The sequence below is a fragment of the Pteronotus mesoamericanus genome, unplaced genomic scaffold (assembly GCF_021234165.1).
Source record: "Pteronotus mesoamericanus isolate MK-2021 breed Mesoamerican mustached bat unplaced genomic scaffold, CSHL_Meso_final contig_56, whole genome shotgun sequence".
Classification (NCBI taxonomy): domain Eukaryota; kingdom Metazoa; phylum Chordata; class Mammalia; order Chiroptera; family Mormoopidae; genus Pteronotus; species Pteronotus mesoamericanus.
The window spans coordinates 6474661-6491713 of record NW_026555201.1 but is presented as its reverse complement, the minus strand read 5'-3'; the positions used below and the strand labels follow the sequence as shown (position 1 = coordinate 6491713).

At 34.8% G+C, this 17053-nt stretch overlaps 1 protein-coding gene across 1 annotated transcript in view; it reads right to left on the bottom strand.

Moving 5' to 3' along the window:
• Positions 1 to 17053, bottom strand: part of XPOT (exportin for tRNA) — a 38259-nt gene that overhangs the window by 2924 nt on the left and 18282 nt on the right. The window contains exons 10-24 of the mRNA XM_054580041.1: positions 16209 to 16247; positions 16011 to 16073; positions 14880 to 15004; positions 14367 to 14511; positions 14095 to 14214; positions 13637 to 13731; positions 11951 to 12020; positions 10157 to 10395; positions 8951 to 9236; positions 7370 to 7559; positions 6703 to 6819; positions 6400 to 6515; positions 5648 to 5695; positions 2326 to 2397; positions 57 to 113 (exon numbers count right to left, since the gene is read on the bottom strand). Coding sequence (XP_054436016.1) covers positions 57 to 113; positions 2326 to 2397; positions 5648 to 5695; positions 6400 to 6515; positions 6703 to 6819; positions 7370 to 7559; positions 8951 to 9236; positions 10157 to 10395; positions 11951 to 12020; positions 13637 to 13731; positions 14095 to 14214; positions 14367 to 14511; positions 14880 to 15004; positions 16011 to 16073; positions 16209 to 16247 — 1782 coding nt within the window. The remainder of the gene's footprint in view (positions 1 to 56; positions 114 to 2325; positions 2398 to 5647; positions 5696 to 6399; positions 6516 to 6702; positions 6820 to 7369; positions 7560 to 8950; positions 9237 to 10156; positions 10396 to 11950; positions 12021 to 13636; positions 13732 to 14094; positions 14215 to 14366; positions 14512 to 14879; positions 15005 to 16010; positions 16074 to 16208; positions 16248 to 17053) is intronic.

The window sequence follows — 17053 nt, the reverse complement described above, 5'->3', positions numbered from 1 at the left end:
TGGCTCTGAAACATTACCTAAGTATATGAAGATAGGTAGGTTTTCCAAATACCTACCTTTAAGTAGTTTTTAAAAACTTTAGCATCAGGCTGCTGAAGCGCTTGACAAAACTCCTGGGGGGCCAGAAGGAGAGGAAAGAAGAAAATGAAGCTATTTGTATTAAATTCATCATAATTCAAATTCATAGCATTGTTTTAAAATTGTGATAAAAACATGAAATTGACCATCTTAACCATTTTTATGTGTACAGTACAGCAGTGTCACCTACATGCACATTGTTGTGCGAGATGTCTAGAATTGTTTCATCTTGCAAACCTGAAACTAAACCCATTGAACAATTCCCTTTTCCTTCTCCCCAACCCTCAGCCCCTGGCCACCACGCTTGTACTTTGTTTTTAAGAGCACGACTACTTTAGATAATTCATGCAGTGGAATTTTGTAGTATTTGTCTTTTTGTGACTGGCTTATTTCATTTAGCCTAATGATCTCAAGGTTCATCCAGGTTGTAGCATACGACAGCATTTCCCTGTTTAAAAGCTGAATAATAGTCCATTGTGTGTATATACCACATTCTATTATCAATTCATCTGTCAATGCACATTTGCATTGCTACAAATCTGTAGTATTCCTAATTTATCAAAATTAACCTGAACAATTCCTCACCAAAAAAGGTCATGTTGTATTCCCAAATCTAACACCTGCCAGACAGGCTGCTTTCACGTTTGAAAGCAAGGCTCTCCCTGACAGGGTGGGTTTGCACCCAAGGGACGATAACTGCATTGCTAAGGCTGCTCTCACCTGGTAGCTACCTGAGCAAAGCCAGGCCAAAAGAAAAAAACTCTCTCCAAAGAGAATCTGCAAAAACACATTTTCAGAAGGCATCCAAAAGGGACAACTGGGGTGCCTTATCCTTTCTAATCAAATCATGAGATAGAAATATAATTTTGCTTCATTTAGCAATCTGGGACAGTACTAGCTATTCAAAATCAAATGATATTTCTATTTAGATACACATTAAGATCACATGAGTAATTAGTAATTTACTGTTTTCATAAAGTATTAGCTTATTAGTAATAACGGACAAAGTCATTAATATCTCTAAAGTTAAAGATGATGTATCATAAGAGACCATAAATTCACTAAAAATGAGTTTTATGATTACTCATATTTATAGGAGAGCTCCCTGACTTCTCATTCAGTTTTTCAATGCCTTTTGTAAAAGAGCATTGTAAGTCATACTCTTATAAAACAGCACTGCAAATCACTACTGATGAGAAACAATTCTTAGAATCTATGCAATAGGTTCTAACTCTAGCTTTTTCTTTTTTGAAGATTTTATTTATTTATTTTTAGAGAGAGGGGAAGGAAGAGAGGGACAGAAACATCGATGTGAGAGAGAAATATTGGTCCTTTGCCTCTCATATTTGCCCCAGCTGGGGACCACACCCGCAACCCTGCTGTGTGCCCTCACCAGGGACCCAGACAGCTATCCTTTGCTTTGTGGTACATTGCCCAACCAGTTGAGCCACACTGGACAGGGCTCTAACTCTAATTTTAATCAAAACTTTCATACCTCGTTAGATCTATGTGTTATAGGACAAGAAATCTGGATAACTATATGCCAAGAAAGTAACTAAATGCCATTAAAAATGACTTTGTAACACTGCAAAAGTGATATAGCTTTCCAGCCTCTTACCTCAAAATATACTTTCAGATTTATAAATTAAGCAGTGATAAGCATGTCACATATAAAATGAACTCCCTGGCACAAACCCTCAGAAGAGATTCGTGTGCCACGGTCCCCTTTGGCAGTCTGGCAAAGCCTACTGAGCCTCTTTTAGAATGTTTTAACACATGGGATTACAAAGAAAACTAATAATGAATTATGGTTATCAAAAAAATTTTGACATGTGGTAGAAGAAGATTTACAGACTCAGGTAACAAGGTCTGGTGGCATATCTTAACTCATAATTTCACAATATTAATGAGTATAAAAAATATTTTGAAATCTTTGGAAAACTAGTGTGTTACAAAAATATCTGTGATTTCTTTTGGTGACAAAGTCACAGCAATGTGAATACTACTGTGATTTGTCACCTACACAATGATAGGAAATTAAATTTCTGTTAAAGGTTAGTGAAAATAAAAACACAATTTTCCCCATTAATTTTCACAGACCCCCTGAAGTTCAGACTCTTGCTATCCTATACACAGTAAAACATCAAGTTGAATGCAGTTTGGCGCCCTTGAATCAAAACACAGGTCGTACTACAGTTACATTTCTTTAATTAAATTAAGAGGACAATCTGCTAGGACAGCTCTTACCTGAATTATCTCTGGAGCTACTTGTAAGGAAGGCAGGTATTCTTGTTGAAGATACTGCACACATTCTGGGCCCTGAAAAAATGAAAAGATGATTAAGTCAAATTATTCCTTGACGTTAATAAATCTTCACAAGAAACTGGAGCGACATATGTATACTTTAAACACAATAAGGTGTTGTGATTAAGAACACAGACTTTGAAACCAGACTCCTTTGTTTTGAAGCCTGGTTCTGGCAAATTTTTGGTAACTTGGGCAAGTTACTTAACTTCTTTGAGCCTCAGTTTCCCCATCTAACAAATGGAGTTATTGTGAGGATTGGGTGAGTTAAGAAATGTAAAGCTTCAGTATTTACTGCATGTTAACATTACCTATTATGTTATGTAGTGCTAAAGATTAAACAAATATTCCAGATGCAAGAGGTCACAATGCAAGAGCCTTCTATGCACTGAAAGGGCTGGGAAGAGAGGTGCTGTGTTCAACCCACCACTGGGTGGATGGACTACAGGGTGTCTGTGGGTACATGAGACCTCTTTGTCATGCCAGACTAATGACTGTCTTTAGAAAATAAAATACAAGCAAGAATGAACAAAATGATATGTTAGGAGGTAATAGCAATAAAAGCATACTTTCCTTTCTCTGCTCACAAACTAGGGAAAAGGAAGTTAGTAGCCAGGTGAGGAAACCAGGACCCAGAAAGATAGGATTATTTGTCCAGTCTGCTATTGATGAAATCTGTACTAAAAAGCAGGTCACCTGATTCCTAAAACCATTGTTCTTCATTCCCATCTTCTGTACTTTTAGATGCTAAAAACTATGACAATCGTTTTCTGGGGCTTTTTTGGGGTAAGTTTGGTGAAGGGAGGAGAGAAAAATTCCACAAACTAACTCCTAACTCCCTCACCCCTTCTCAGCAACTACAAAGGAACATAGGATATAACTTGAAAATGGTTTTCCTACAGCAAAGTGTTTTTGAGAGAGTGGTCTCAGGGAAATGTAATAATTCCAATACTTTTTAAAATAAAGGTAATTTCACTTTTGACTTGAATCTGACTTAAAGGCTTTCATATATTAATGACCTCAACTGGGTCCAACTAAAAGAAAGAGTTATCAAAATGAAATCAATCCGTATCTCCTCAATAAAACTTCTTGTATTAGCATCCAATGTCCTATTTAATGCTACTGCTCCTGAATCGAAGGGTGTCTCATGTTTTTTCTTCTACCTTGATTCTTAGGCCCTCTAACCCAATGGATCTAGGTCACAATTTAACTACCCTTCAAAGGAAGCCTGTTCCCAAGTGAGAGGAGGAAACATTTCACTGTGAAAAAGTTTCTCAGATCCCTTCAACACTCCTCCTCACCCTTTTCTTTAGCTTCTTCTCCCTAAATTTAACTGCCCATGCACGGCTCATCATATCATATAACCCCACTACAATGACTTAAAAACACAGTGTATTTATTTATTTATTTTATTGATTACGCTATTACAGCTGTCTTGATTTCCCCCCCCCGCCTCTTCCCCCCTGCACCCCCAACTCCTTCGGCAATCCTCACACCTCTGTTCACATCCATGAGCCATGTGTGCAAGTTCTTTGGCTACTCAAAAATGGAGTATACTTGCTTTAATGTTTTTCAATGGGAAAAAGTAAACTTGTACCTCAGGAGGAAGTCAGTCAAGAGAACAAAGGAAAAAAATAGAATGAAGCAAAACATTTTCAAATATAATATTCCATTTGATTCAATTCTCTGTATCTAAATGAGAGGTTCTAAGGACAAGATATATGCTTCTGAACTGTAAATACCACTGTTACTTTTTTTTTTTTGGTCATTCTTCATCCTCCTTGACTCTCTAGCATCCAATAAGGTCAACGCCTCTGCTCTCTTGTGACTCTTCCCTTAGATTTCATACTTTTGGTTCTACTTCTAGTTTTCCCTTGATTCTTGCTTTAGACAAGGTTCTTTTTTGTCCTGTTCTTACAAAGTCTTGTTTCACCTTGACAAACTACATACTTGGTACTCCTAAATCAGTACTTAGTCCTAACTGGTTCAGGCCCATATTCCAAACTGTTCTCTGAGTATTTTTTTCCCACCTAGCTATCCTAAATTATAACCCTACTGTCTAGTGACTTCCCAACTTCTCACACAGAACATACCTAATCCCATTTCAGTTTTTAGCTATTCTGCCTCCATACTTTAGCTAAACATGTTAACACTATTTTCTACCATATCTACTGTGCAATGTCTTAACTTTGCCCAAAACTCCAGCTCCTCCTTTTTCTAGTCTAATGAATCTATATTTAAGGTTTATAAAAAAAAATAAATTACCTCTTTCTAATGGCTTTCTTAGATTGTTCTCATAAGCAAAGCTGCTCCTTTATCTTTAGTCCCAAAATATTACATTTGTATAAATTACATTTAATACAGATCTATTAATAAATCTCTATAAGAGCACTTACTTAACTGAGCCCATTAAACTATTTATGCACAGTCTCCTTTAATTCTAAATAAGCTCTACAAATAATGGAGAACTTTTCTTTTCATTCATCTTTATGCAGCTCCTTTGTTGCTCCTGCAGCCCTGAAATGCATAGCCCTTACTCCACAACACTGCAGGCAGAGAAAGTGCTACTGAGTTGAAAACCTTTCAAATCCCTATCAGAATAAAAAAATCAAGTTCAAAGGAGGAATGGGCTGAATGGAGACTGATGACTGAGAGCTCCTGCTTTTTCAGGGGCGAGGGAGCTCCTGCTCACGGGCCGACTGCAGCTGTGTGGGAATTCCAGTGCTGCACTGGCATCCTGGCTTTCAGAGAAGTTGGAGACAGGAATTTTCGTTAAAAAAAAAAAAAAGTAACTGAGTTTTAAACAATGGCAATCAATTTAACTTACTGAAAAATACTGTGTAAGACAAACAACACACCAGCTATATTCAGTCACAAATCATTTATGATTTGTACAACTGATTCAACTGACAAGAAAAAACAGGACATTTTAAAGTAGTAAAGTGTTCTAACCATTTGCAATACTAAGAAGTTGGAGAAATCTCGTTGTGAAGAGACTACTAGATCGTGAATTCTGCAATTTGATATTCTGGTTTAGATTCTTCACATTCTTTGTCAAATGAAAACATAACTTTTTAACTTTCTTGTTATCCAACACATGAAGGACAATAGTGGATACTACACTCCCTCAAATCCCAAACAGGCAGAATTTAAGTTAATTAACTTAAAAAAAAATACAGCTTTCAAAAATAAGTCAAACACAATTAAAACCATAACAGATATGCATGTGAGATGAGAACAAATGAGCACGGAGCCCAAGGCTTACCCGTTTGAGATGAATTGTTTTCAGAGTCACTGCACACTCAGATAAAGCCTGTGTAAAACAAGTTTAAGAATTTTAATATAGTTAATTCTTGGTTACTGATCCCACTCCTCTTTTTTATTTCCCTGATCACTGGCTCATTAACTTTCAACCCTTTGGTTCTCAAGCCAGCGCTTAGTCCATTGAGCCACACCAACCAGGGCTTGGCTCATTAACTTTCAAAGTATGGAGGAAGGAAATGACGGAATAAGTAGCTTGGACAGAAAATGTAAAAGCACAGAAATGCTGTCTTAATGTAGTGAATTGTAGTTATGAAATCTAGCTTTTATTCGTTGTGGGGAAGTGAGTAAAAGACAGCTTCTTAATATTAAGCATTCTGAAGATGAGATTTGGGGGAACCATCATACAAGGAAAAGAAAGTTACTCTTAATAGCTAGAAAATCATTAAGCACAGGTTTTAGACTGAAAGTAGTAGTAGGAAACTAGTACTCAACTAAACTTTCAAGAATATTAGTATCGTGTACACTTTCATGGTCCTAGAAAGAGTTGGTTGTTAAAATTGTAGGAGCTGGATTTTTTATATAGTCAACTTTAGCATCAAGATTTATTAAGAATCCACAAAAGGTTCACACAGTATCATTCACCTTTTAAAAATGAATCCTAATTTAACATAATCAACCTGGCATTAAAGAAGAAATTGCAAATTAGAACACATCAGATCCACACAAGGTAAACAAAGAGACCTAGGTGCTTACCAATACTGTTTGTGCATCTGCCAGGTCAAAGGTTTGTTTTAAAGGTGCTAGGAAACATGCAGGGACAATGTGCTTATAAACAAAATCAGCAAATCCCACTGGTCCATCTTTACCGCCTGTCAAGAGAATTCAAATTTTCATCTTGTGTGAAAAAAGAAAAAAAAAAAAAAAAAAAAGAAAAAGTGACTTTACCACTGGGGAAAATTAACTCCCAGCTCCTATTGTTAGGGTTAGGGTTCCATCTTATCTCTAAGAGTCTTAGGAAACAGGTTGGGGACTGAAGTTTAAAAAAAATCATCTTACCCCAGAGTTCTACCAACTTGGAGAGGATGATAAAACACGTTTTCTGTGCAATTGGATCTGGATATTCAACTGCTCCTTGAATCACAGTAACTAGAACTCGTTCTACATTCTCTGCACCTGAGAGGAAAAGAAACTCAAGTTTAATTGCTAAAAGAAGTAGAAAGACAAACTGAAGTTCTCATTCCATATATGGTAACAAGACAAAAACATTTACAGAGTTGATAAGATCCCTCAATTTTTATTAACTGTGCTCCTTAATTTTAGGCATAAAACATTGAAAAATCATTATTCCCTTGTTATCTCACCCTCTGGATTTTCTATTTTGCCAAATTCTCTACATTTCCATTTATTTTTAATTTCAAAAAATGGCAAATTGGCTGATAAAACTCAATTGTCAGGCCCATTCTGCCAGTTGCCACCACGCTATTTATACTACAAAAGAACCAATTAAAGAGTACTGCCTTAAGAAAAAGGGAACTGAGTAATTAATTATAAGGTCTCTACTTGAAAGTAATTCTCTCCTTGAAATAATGAGCTGTCATCCTGGGGGCCAACATACATCACTCCTAAAGCTTCGTGTTTACATCAAGCAGTTTGTGCTCACATAGGTATATATAACTGTGACAAGGACTTCAGCAGACAATTTAGGCATCACATGCATCCCCACCTTGATTTGCTATGACTTCACTCATTCCACTGCCTGTGACTGTTTGCAGGAAAGCAAAGTAACTCCTCCGCAGCATTTGCTTTTCTAAAGCGGCAGACTGGTCATTTTCTTCCGCTGGTCGGAGCAATACTTCGAAAATTGCATGAAGCAGAGGCATGAACATTTGTTGTAAAAATGGAGATACCTGTATCTGAATATAAATATTATTACTTCAGAAATGAGAAAAAAAGTTATTATTATGGCCAGTAAAAATCCTATGTTGCATATTTGAAAGTTGCTGAGATAAGTAAATCTTAAAAGTCCTCACCACAAAAAAATTCTATAACGATGTCTAGTGATAGCTGTTAACTAGCTTTATTGTGGTGACCATTTTGCAGTACTGATTCATTATGTTGTATATCTAAAACTAATATAATGCTATATGTCTATTATGCTTCAATTTAAAATATGAATATTGGTAAGTATAACTCAGAAAAAAACATGTTTTAAAACATTTCTTCAGAGTTTCTATTTAGGATATATATTTACGTACTTCAGTTAGCAAATATAAAGGTTAAAACAAAATCTACATGGCATATACATTATTAAAAGCATTAAAATCATTAAATTTAACACATTTCCTATAGTTCAAGATCCTGCCCTGGCTAATGTGGCTCAGTGGATTGAGTGCTGGCCTGTGAACCAAAGGGCTGCTGGTTCAATTTTCAGTCAGGGCACATGCCTGGGTTGCAGGCCGGGTCCCCAGTAGCGGGGTGCAAGAGGCAACCACACGTTGATGTTTTTCTCCCTCTCTTTCTCCCTCCTTTCCTCTCAAAAAATAAATAAATACAATCTTTAAAAACAATAAAAAGCTCCTTTAAAAAAAAAAGATTCAGGTTAAAGTAACAGAGAGTTGGAAATACTTCATAATCAAATGTTGACATGGAATATTTTCAAATTAAATTTCAATAAATTAATTCTATTGCTTCTATTGCTAAATTATAAATGAATTTGTACGATTAGGCTCTCAAGCTTTATATGCCACTGGGTAATCATTACCTTATCTATGTCTGTTTCTCATCTATACAATACCTATCTCCTAGGGTTGTTATAAGGATCAAATTAATGCACAGGTAGATACTTAGAACATATTTTAAACACAGGCACTGTGTGTTAGCCATTCTTATTAAAGAGCTTATATAATATTTGACTTAAATCTCCTTGTACACAAAACTAACTTTAGTACACTGAATTACTTTTAAACTCCTGTGTGAGCACCCAAATTACAACGTTTTTTATTTACCTCTTTAGAAATTTAGTACTCCATGCTGTTTTTATTTACTTTTCTAAAACAGCAGACTAATAGTTTTCTTCTGCTGCACAGAGCAGATAATGTCCATTTTTATTAAAACATCTATTAAGCATATCCTGTGTGTCAGGGAGTATGCCAGACACTCGGGATGATAATGATACCTAATCTATGCATTCAAGTAACTCATATTTACAAAAATAAACTAACGGGGCAAATGCCAAAATACATCTAAATACATCTAATCCTGTAGGAGACCTTTAAGTCAGGAGATGCTCTGAGGCTTATAGTACCTTAAATTTGGCTGTAATCTGGTTGATGAGAGGAATGAACTCCTGAAGGTCTTTTGCTTCACAATCTTTGAGCATGTGTTCTGAGGCAGATGGGATGAATGGAAGAACTTCTTCCTCCAGGCAAATTATCATGCGATGGAGGAAAGTGCGAACTCCACTTCTGAGAACATCCTTTTGTAAGGGACAACTGAGGGCTGGCAAGAATGTCTGTAAACAGTCCAGATAAACTTCGGAACAGCCACACTGTTTCACAGTCTGCTTGTTGCTGAAAGCTTTGCTGGTTCGACTGCATAAGCAAAATCAGGAAACTATTTTTAACCTCGTTCTTTGTAAGTTTTATATAGTAATAAAAAACAATGTACAAGAAATCCCAAAACTGATAAAGACAATTCTTCATTTTCCATGTCACAATACTTCTGTCTTTAGCTTGATATGGTTATTTGTGAACTACAGCTTCCAGTGCCTATTCCAGAAAGGACTCAAATTAAATTAAATGAATGAGATGTAGTTACCACAATCTCTTTAATCTGAGTCCACCTAAATGTTTTACTAAAATCCTACTGATAAAGTATGCAGAAAAGAGGGGAAAGAAGCCACATAATATGACTAGGCTGTCCTACTAAGCAACCTGTAAACTCCCCATTTAAATTTAGAAAACAGTCTTTAGAATCAAGTTATTTATACAACTAATACTAGCTTCCGCATTGAAATACTCTATAGAGCAATTTCTCTATATAGCTTCTAATTAGCAATCACTGCAACTTTCAATGCTGTTACTGTTCACCAATAAAAAACACTGGTAGAGAGAAAGAAACAACAGTTCGGGTAGTCTTCAGGACACACTGCAACAGCTAAAAAGAAGCCTTAGTGCTTTCTTTTTAAAGTACCTAAACTAAACCAAGATGGCCCAATATGTCCTTGGTATATAAATACTTCAGCTAATCCCCTTAAATACACAATCAATTTATACCAAAGAGGTCAGAGTTAAGAACTCAGTTGTCAAGGCAGAAATTCAGGATGTTATTGATCTATTCAGTTCTTCAGTTAAATCTTTTAATTCACTGTATTTAGAAAAGAAAGGGTTAGACAATTGTCTAGATAATCCAGTTTTGGAAACATGGATATGGGCCCAATTCTAAAAGATCCAGCCAAAGTAAACGATTCTGTTTGTGTAGAGACACTATAATTTTAATTGCAATCACTGACCTGGCAAATCCAACTGCATGGTTGAGACAGTCTGCTAGAGATGTCTGCCTTTCTTCATCTTGTGCCAGCATCAATTTTTCTAACAGAATTTTAAACTTTTCCATTAGTGGAGTCAACAGATTCCTCATTAAGGCTTGCTTCCGTTCTGCTGGGTATTCACTATTAACAATCAGCACTCCAGCTGTCTCATAAATAAATAGTTGATCATCGCTGCTCAACAAAGACTGGTAACCATTCTCCTAAAATGAAATTTAGGCTTAATGCAACTTTTCCCTTGTTCAGGTCCTCTTATTTAAGCCAAGTAAGTGCAAAAGCAAGGCAATATAACCTATCACATCAACTCATTATAAAAAAGTAGACTGAGTACTTATAAAAAACAAATTTTCTCCCAGGACCATATAACAGAAAGAAAACTGAATTAAAGGTCAAAAGATCATGGTGTCTAATTCTACCCTTGTCAAGACTTTGCAAATGGTTATAATTATTAGCCTTCTAATTGATTTTCTTTTGTAAAACTCTTTATCTATAAGATTGTTAAGAGGCTAAAAATGAGGTGTGCAAAGGTACTTTGAATGTTAGTACAAAGGCCACACAAGTTAATATTCTGAAGAGCTGAGTAACAACAAAAACCACACAATAAATACATGTATACACAACAGTTGTTACTTTATTTGAAAATATGACTGCAAATAAAAAACCAGATCTCATTCGGGCAGAAGCAAACATCCCATATACTGGTCAATTTTTATTAAGGAGTTTTGTTATTTTTTACATTTATGCAGTTAGGGAGGCCAAGAGAGAGGATTGTGGGGAAATACCAGAGGCCCCTCTAGGTCTAACACTAAAGTTCCCTATTAAGAAATACATAAAACCTTGTCTTAGATAAATTAGGCCATGGTTTTATTATAAAAGAATTCTTTATCTCTTAACAGGATGTCCTGATTTAGAAGTAACTAAAGTGTTGAAGTACCACTAGGACTAATCACTGCTCTAGAAATTGAGAACATAAAGATAACTGTAGCTACATAAATATAAGGTATTCAAAAAATAGGTCACTATGAACTACCAGGGAAAACTGGCATTAACTGGGTGAAGTACTTTAATATATAAGCTTTTATAGTATGTAGGCAAGGATAATTTGACCATATAATTTGCTGGTAACCTTTCACACAGTGAAACTGCATAACCTATGTACCCTAAATACTGACATTTATACTTAAAAAACTTTTTTAGTTCAATACTTTTTAAGTGGCAGCTTTAGTAATTTTCATCAAAATAAAAATGAAACAATATAAATGTTTTGCTTTAAACAAAAACATGTTTCTGTCAAAATGTGCCTATAAAGTACCTCAATGTAAATTTTTCTATTGAAATGGAGACCTAAAATATTCAGATAAACCAGTATTATTATTTTTTTAGATTTCAAGCCTGAAAAGTTAAACACAGAAAAGCTTCAGTCTAATAGTAGCAGTCACTGAGAATGGCTAATATGACCATAGTACTAATTTGCAAATTGAATTTTTCCTTCTCCATAAAAGACTTCACTAATATTTAACAGAGGGAGCAGACCGTATCTCACACTACCAAATTTATCAGTCAACTCTTGAGTTCTTTCTGTTTCTATTACTGTATTTTATTTACTATACCTCTACAGTTTTGGTAAATAATACTAACCCTTGCACACACCATCCACATTTGAAAAAAAAAAGAATGCCCACAAAAGCATTAGTGCTAAAGGCATATACTGCCTCAAAATTTGGGGAAAATCTGTAACTTGCAAGAACAGATACTTACAGGTGGAGAAAGCTCTAATAAATCTTGTATTCTATTCAGAATATCCTCGATGAAAGGATTCATTTGTTTACTAAATAAAAGCAAAAAGAAAAATTACAGTAACATAAATAATAGTGCTTGAAAAGTTGCCAAAAAATACCAAATCCCCCTTTAAGGCAGAACTAAAAAAGTTCAGTTCTAAGTTAGTCATGTGTGATTTAAATAGTAGGAGGGGATAAAAGAAACCTGTGGTATATTTACACAATGGAATACTACGCAGCAGAGAAAAAGAAGGAATGCCTGCCCTTTGTGAGCATGAATGCAACTGGAGACTATTACGGTAGGTAAAATAGGTAAACTGGTGAAAGACAAATGGCATATAATCTCACCTGTAAGAGGAATCTAATGAACAAAATAAACTAATGAGCAAAGGAGAACCAGAGGCACAGAAACATGGAACAGACTGACAGTTGTAAGAGGGAAGAGGGGAGGGGGGAGGTGGGGACTGAAAGAAGGTGAAGGGATTAGTCAAAGGACATTACATGAAGGGCCCATAGACATGGATTGACTATAGAAGAGGGGGACAGGCAGGGTGGAGGGGGGCAAAGGGGGAAAAATGGGACAACTGTATTAGCATAAACAACAAAACATTAAAAACATAGATTAACTACAGGATCCTTTGAGGTGAAATAAAGTTACCCGACTCCCATCTGAGAGAATTTGGTGAAACAACATTTTTGATCATTATAGTCTTCTGAAGTTCAAAGTTCTTATTTAAAGTGAATTGTTTTTGAGAGTTTAAACTTGAGTTGGATACTCAAATATTCAAATTTTTAGTTTAAATTTAGGAGTCTGATAATTCAAATCCCGCATTGGCAATGAGCATAGTTGATGAAAGGCTTCTTCATTTCCCTCTCTGCTAGTCATTTCTTAAAAATTTTCCTTCATGATTTATATGGAGGTGGAAGATAAATTCAGGTCAGTCATTAGCAGATCTGGATTCATCTACATTCAATGGAAATGAGAGCTGTGGAAAATCCTCCCCCACCTTTTTTTCCCCACAAAAGTTTATTCAATTTTCTAATTAGCTTTATAATAGCTTTCCATTTTCTGATCCTATTTTTCCTTCTCGATCAATCTCAAATAGGATTAATGTTTTATTTTAGAACTTTTAACATGTTAATATGTATGTGACAAGTTGTTACATTTTAGCGAATTAATTTTATACTACTGAAATTTCTAAAGCAATAATAAACTGCTATAATAATGTAATTTAAAAAGACTAGCAATGATTTTTTAAAATTGCAACTGTGTAAGCTGAAGAGTAGTTTTCATACTAAAAACTGTAAAGACTACAAAACAGATTAGGTTAAAAATGTATTTACAAGGAATATATTTTTTAGAATTTCAAAGAGGTCATATACTGCTGATCCAAAGCAATAGAACTGTTGGTTAAATAAGTAATTACATAATGTTACTGGTGATTAGTGTTACATATAAAGTTATGCAAACAAATCTCTTTTTAATGAACAAAGTAACTGAATGAGAAGAGAAAGTCCTAACATGATACAAAAAAGGAATACTTTAAAAAATGCCAAGAGCAGAAAAAAACAAATCTACCACAGGCTCTTAGAAAATAACTTACATGTGCTATTTAATAACCCTAAATATAAAAATAAAACATAATAGCTGAAATTTTGTACTTACTTGAGAGATTTGACAAATCTAGAAAACAGGTAAGCAGTTCTGCTCCGCACTTTTGCACTGGAATGCCGCAGACCTCTATGATCTAAGAAAGCCATCTAAAGAAACAGAGACAGTTTTACTATGTTTGCACTTATTTAAGACTTCTGCTGCTGCTGCTGTGATATATTTTTATTCACATAAAATTTTACTTCTTAGCTTCTAGAAGACAGGAACCAAATCATATAATATATGTAATCCAACACAGCACACATATAGGCCCTTGAAGACTTGTTTTAGGTGACTGATTAGTCAAAAATTTTATGAGAAATGGAGGAGGGGTTAGTTTAAGTGTGTTCAGGAGTTTTTGAGATCCTTTGCCCCTGGAAAACATTGCGAAAGAGAGAAAAATAGAATACTATTTGCTCATTAGCTGAAATACATGTAAAATAACAAAAATTGAAAGTAAAATGTATACTTACTAGTACACATGGAATGTGTTGAGGTTCAACTGTGAAAAACTTTTCATATCTAACAACAGTTTCGAAGAATTCCAATGTCACAGATGTATGCTGGTAGGAACTAACTCCTGATGTTACCAACTGGAGCAAGAAAAAATTAAGAAATCTATTCTTACTTGTTTTAACATCAAAATGCCCCAATATTAATAGATACTAAGCTCTCACAAGGACCTCCCATTAGCTTATAGTCAAAACAAAATTATGTTCAAATAAATTATTTTCAGTATACTTACAGTTCGCATCATATCCTGCAAAGCACTAGCTTTTGAAACATCACCTGAGAAGTGAGCACCATGAGATACTGGAAGAGCTTCTGCCAACATATACAGCAATCTTATTGCTACTTCAACTTCCATAAACCGAGTAGTCTGCCAGTTCCTACCAAGGCATAATATGTCATTGAGCTCTGAATATATATTTTCTATACAACTAGTGATACACAGATCAAAAGACACTGACAAAAGCCTCTCTAATTATGGAGAAGTCATAACAATTGTTTATTTTGTCAGGCAGTAAAATTTATATCACAAAACTGGAAATAACTGATGTTAGCCATTTTATTGTTTATGCTCCAAAAAGCAGTATTTTCCCTCAAGAATCAAGAAAAATCAAGGTAGTAAGTCTCAAAGATACACATAAGATCTTAGTAAGTCGACAGATTAATAAAGCACATGAACCACTTAGTGGAGCATCATCAGGGAGAAAAGGAAAGAGGTGACGTGTTACAAAAACAGTAACAAACTTACTGCAGTGTAGAACTAAAAACTCTGCGAACAGAAGCCAGCAATAACTCTGGTGAAACTTGAGCAAGCCTGTCCAGCAATAACTTCAGTTGTTTCCTATATTCTACAAACATGGCTTCATCTTCACCCTGTGACATATTTTAAAATTCTCATTTTAAAAAGTAAAATACCTTAAAACTCATGTAAATGGTGAGTTGACGGTTTCTGCATTTACAAATTTAATATGTTCATTTTTCCTCAATATTCATTTATAGAGGAAATTGTACCAGGTTAATTAGTAGGCTTTTTTCCTCCTGCTCACAAATAAGTATCTCTGAACATAGGTCTAGACATTGAAAACCTAGAACCAGAGACAGTATGGGAAGGAGCTTTAAGGATAAAAGTCTTGTCTCAGAATTTGTTCATGTTAGGTTTTGTGAGAACTTCAGCACCTTATTTACACTCCTTGTTTCTCTCTGTCCACTGTAAAAACTGTAGTAACATTGCATGATTGAAGCTGTATGTAACGAGCCTGGCGCTTCCTAAGTGCATAGTGTGTTGGTTACCATCACCATTATCCTTTTGTAGTCCAAAGCCTTTGAGTGCCCACAGTAAGGAATAGGACACAGCCAAACAGTATATGCCATGAGTGCCGACAGTAAGGAATAGCACACAGCCTAACAGTATATGCCATGATTGACCTACTAGAAAGCACCTGATGGCCCTTGTGTTTAATGGGAGGCTGACTCTCTGGCAACCTTGTACAAGGCTTCTAACCAGAACAAGCCCAAGGAGCTAATACTTCATTCCCACTCTCCCATATACATTTAGGATCTGAGGTCCACTGATGGGTCTCAACTTATCACTCTTGTTAAATACAAATTAAGATAAGATCACCAAAAATACTGTCCATATTTTATAAAGTTCAGTGCTACAAAGTATTTTAAAATAATTATTTTAAAAAGGTACCAAATACCAAGAATGAAGGATTATGAGGCATCTATTAATTTTACCTAAAGTTGGTGAATATAAATCATATTAATTTTTAAAATATTTCTTGTTTTAAAGGACTTTAAAATAATCAAAACTTGAAATATTAATTTGATGTAAGTCAACAATAAAATTAAAACTGATTTCTCAATGCAAAATTCTTACCTCATTTTCAAAGTTATACTCTTCATCATAAGTCAATTTTTTCATAACAGCCAACATGATTGCCTATAATTAAGAATAAAATACCTTTTGTCAGTCTCCTTTAATTTCATAAAATTAGAAATTAAGCTATTATTTCCAGGCAGATTGTAAACACAGACACTATTAACAGTTTAAAAGGAACAAAAAGAAGTCAATTACCTCTACATTAGCTTTCTGCTGATCCGAGAGCACTGTAAGCTGTTAAAAAGCAAGCAATAATTTATTAGGTTTCCTAAAGTTATACTTGCTTATCAGAAAATTTTTCCAGTCAATTAACATCTTTAAAAATGTGCACACAACTTTTCTGGAGGGTAGTTTGGCAGCTCCTTTCTATACAGGGTGGGACAAAAGTAGGTTTACAGTTGTTCGTATGGAAAATAATACCATAATTAATAAATACTAACACAAGACTAAACTGTTTCACATAGTCACAATTATAAATCTACTTTTGCCCCACCTTGTACTTAAAATGTACCTAAGATCTAGCAATTTCACTTTTAATAAATAACTTGACATAGGCAAAGACATGTAAATAAATCTGACTTTTAGAGATTCTTATAGCATATTCAGCAAAGGTTATACAGGACAGTAAAGTATGATCTCACCTTGTTTTTAAACAAGGTGAAAAAGCATAGAAATCCATTACAAGATCCACAGTGGGATTACCAATAGTGATGTGAACTTCCCTCACACTATTCTACACTGCTGAAAAATTCTTAAACTACACATGCAGGCATGTGGTATGCTTTTAACAAACAGAAGCTAAACTTAGTTTGGAAAAAAATTATTTTAAGCTTGACTTGATTCAACTAATTCAATATTGATAAAAATAAAAATGGCTCTCTCATCTAATGTTATAACGAGAAGTTACTAATTCTTAAAAAGGCCACATGCTATCATATGGAGACTAGTACCTTGCCATTTTAAGTTCTTATTAGAAGCAATTCTCTGGGCAAAATTTTTAATTGTAAAAAATTGTTTATAAAAAACGATGTATATGTAAT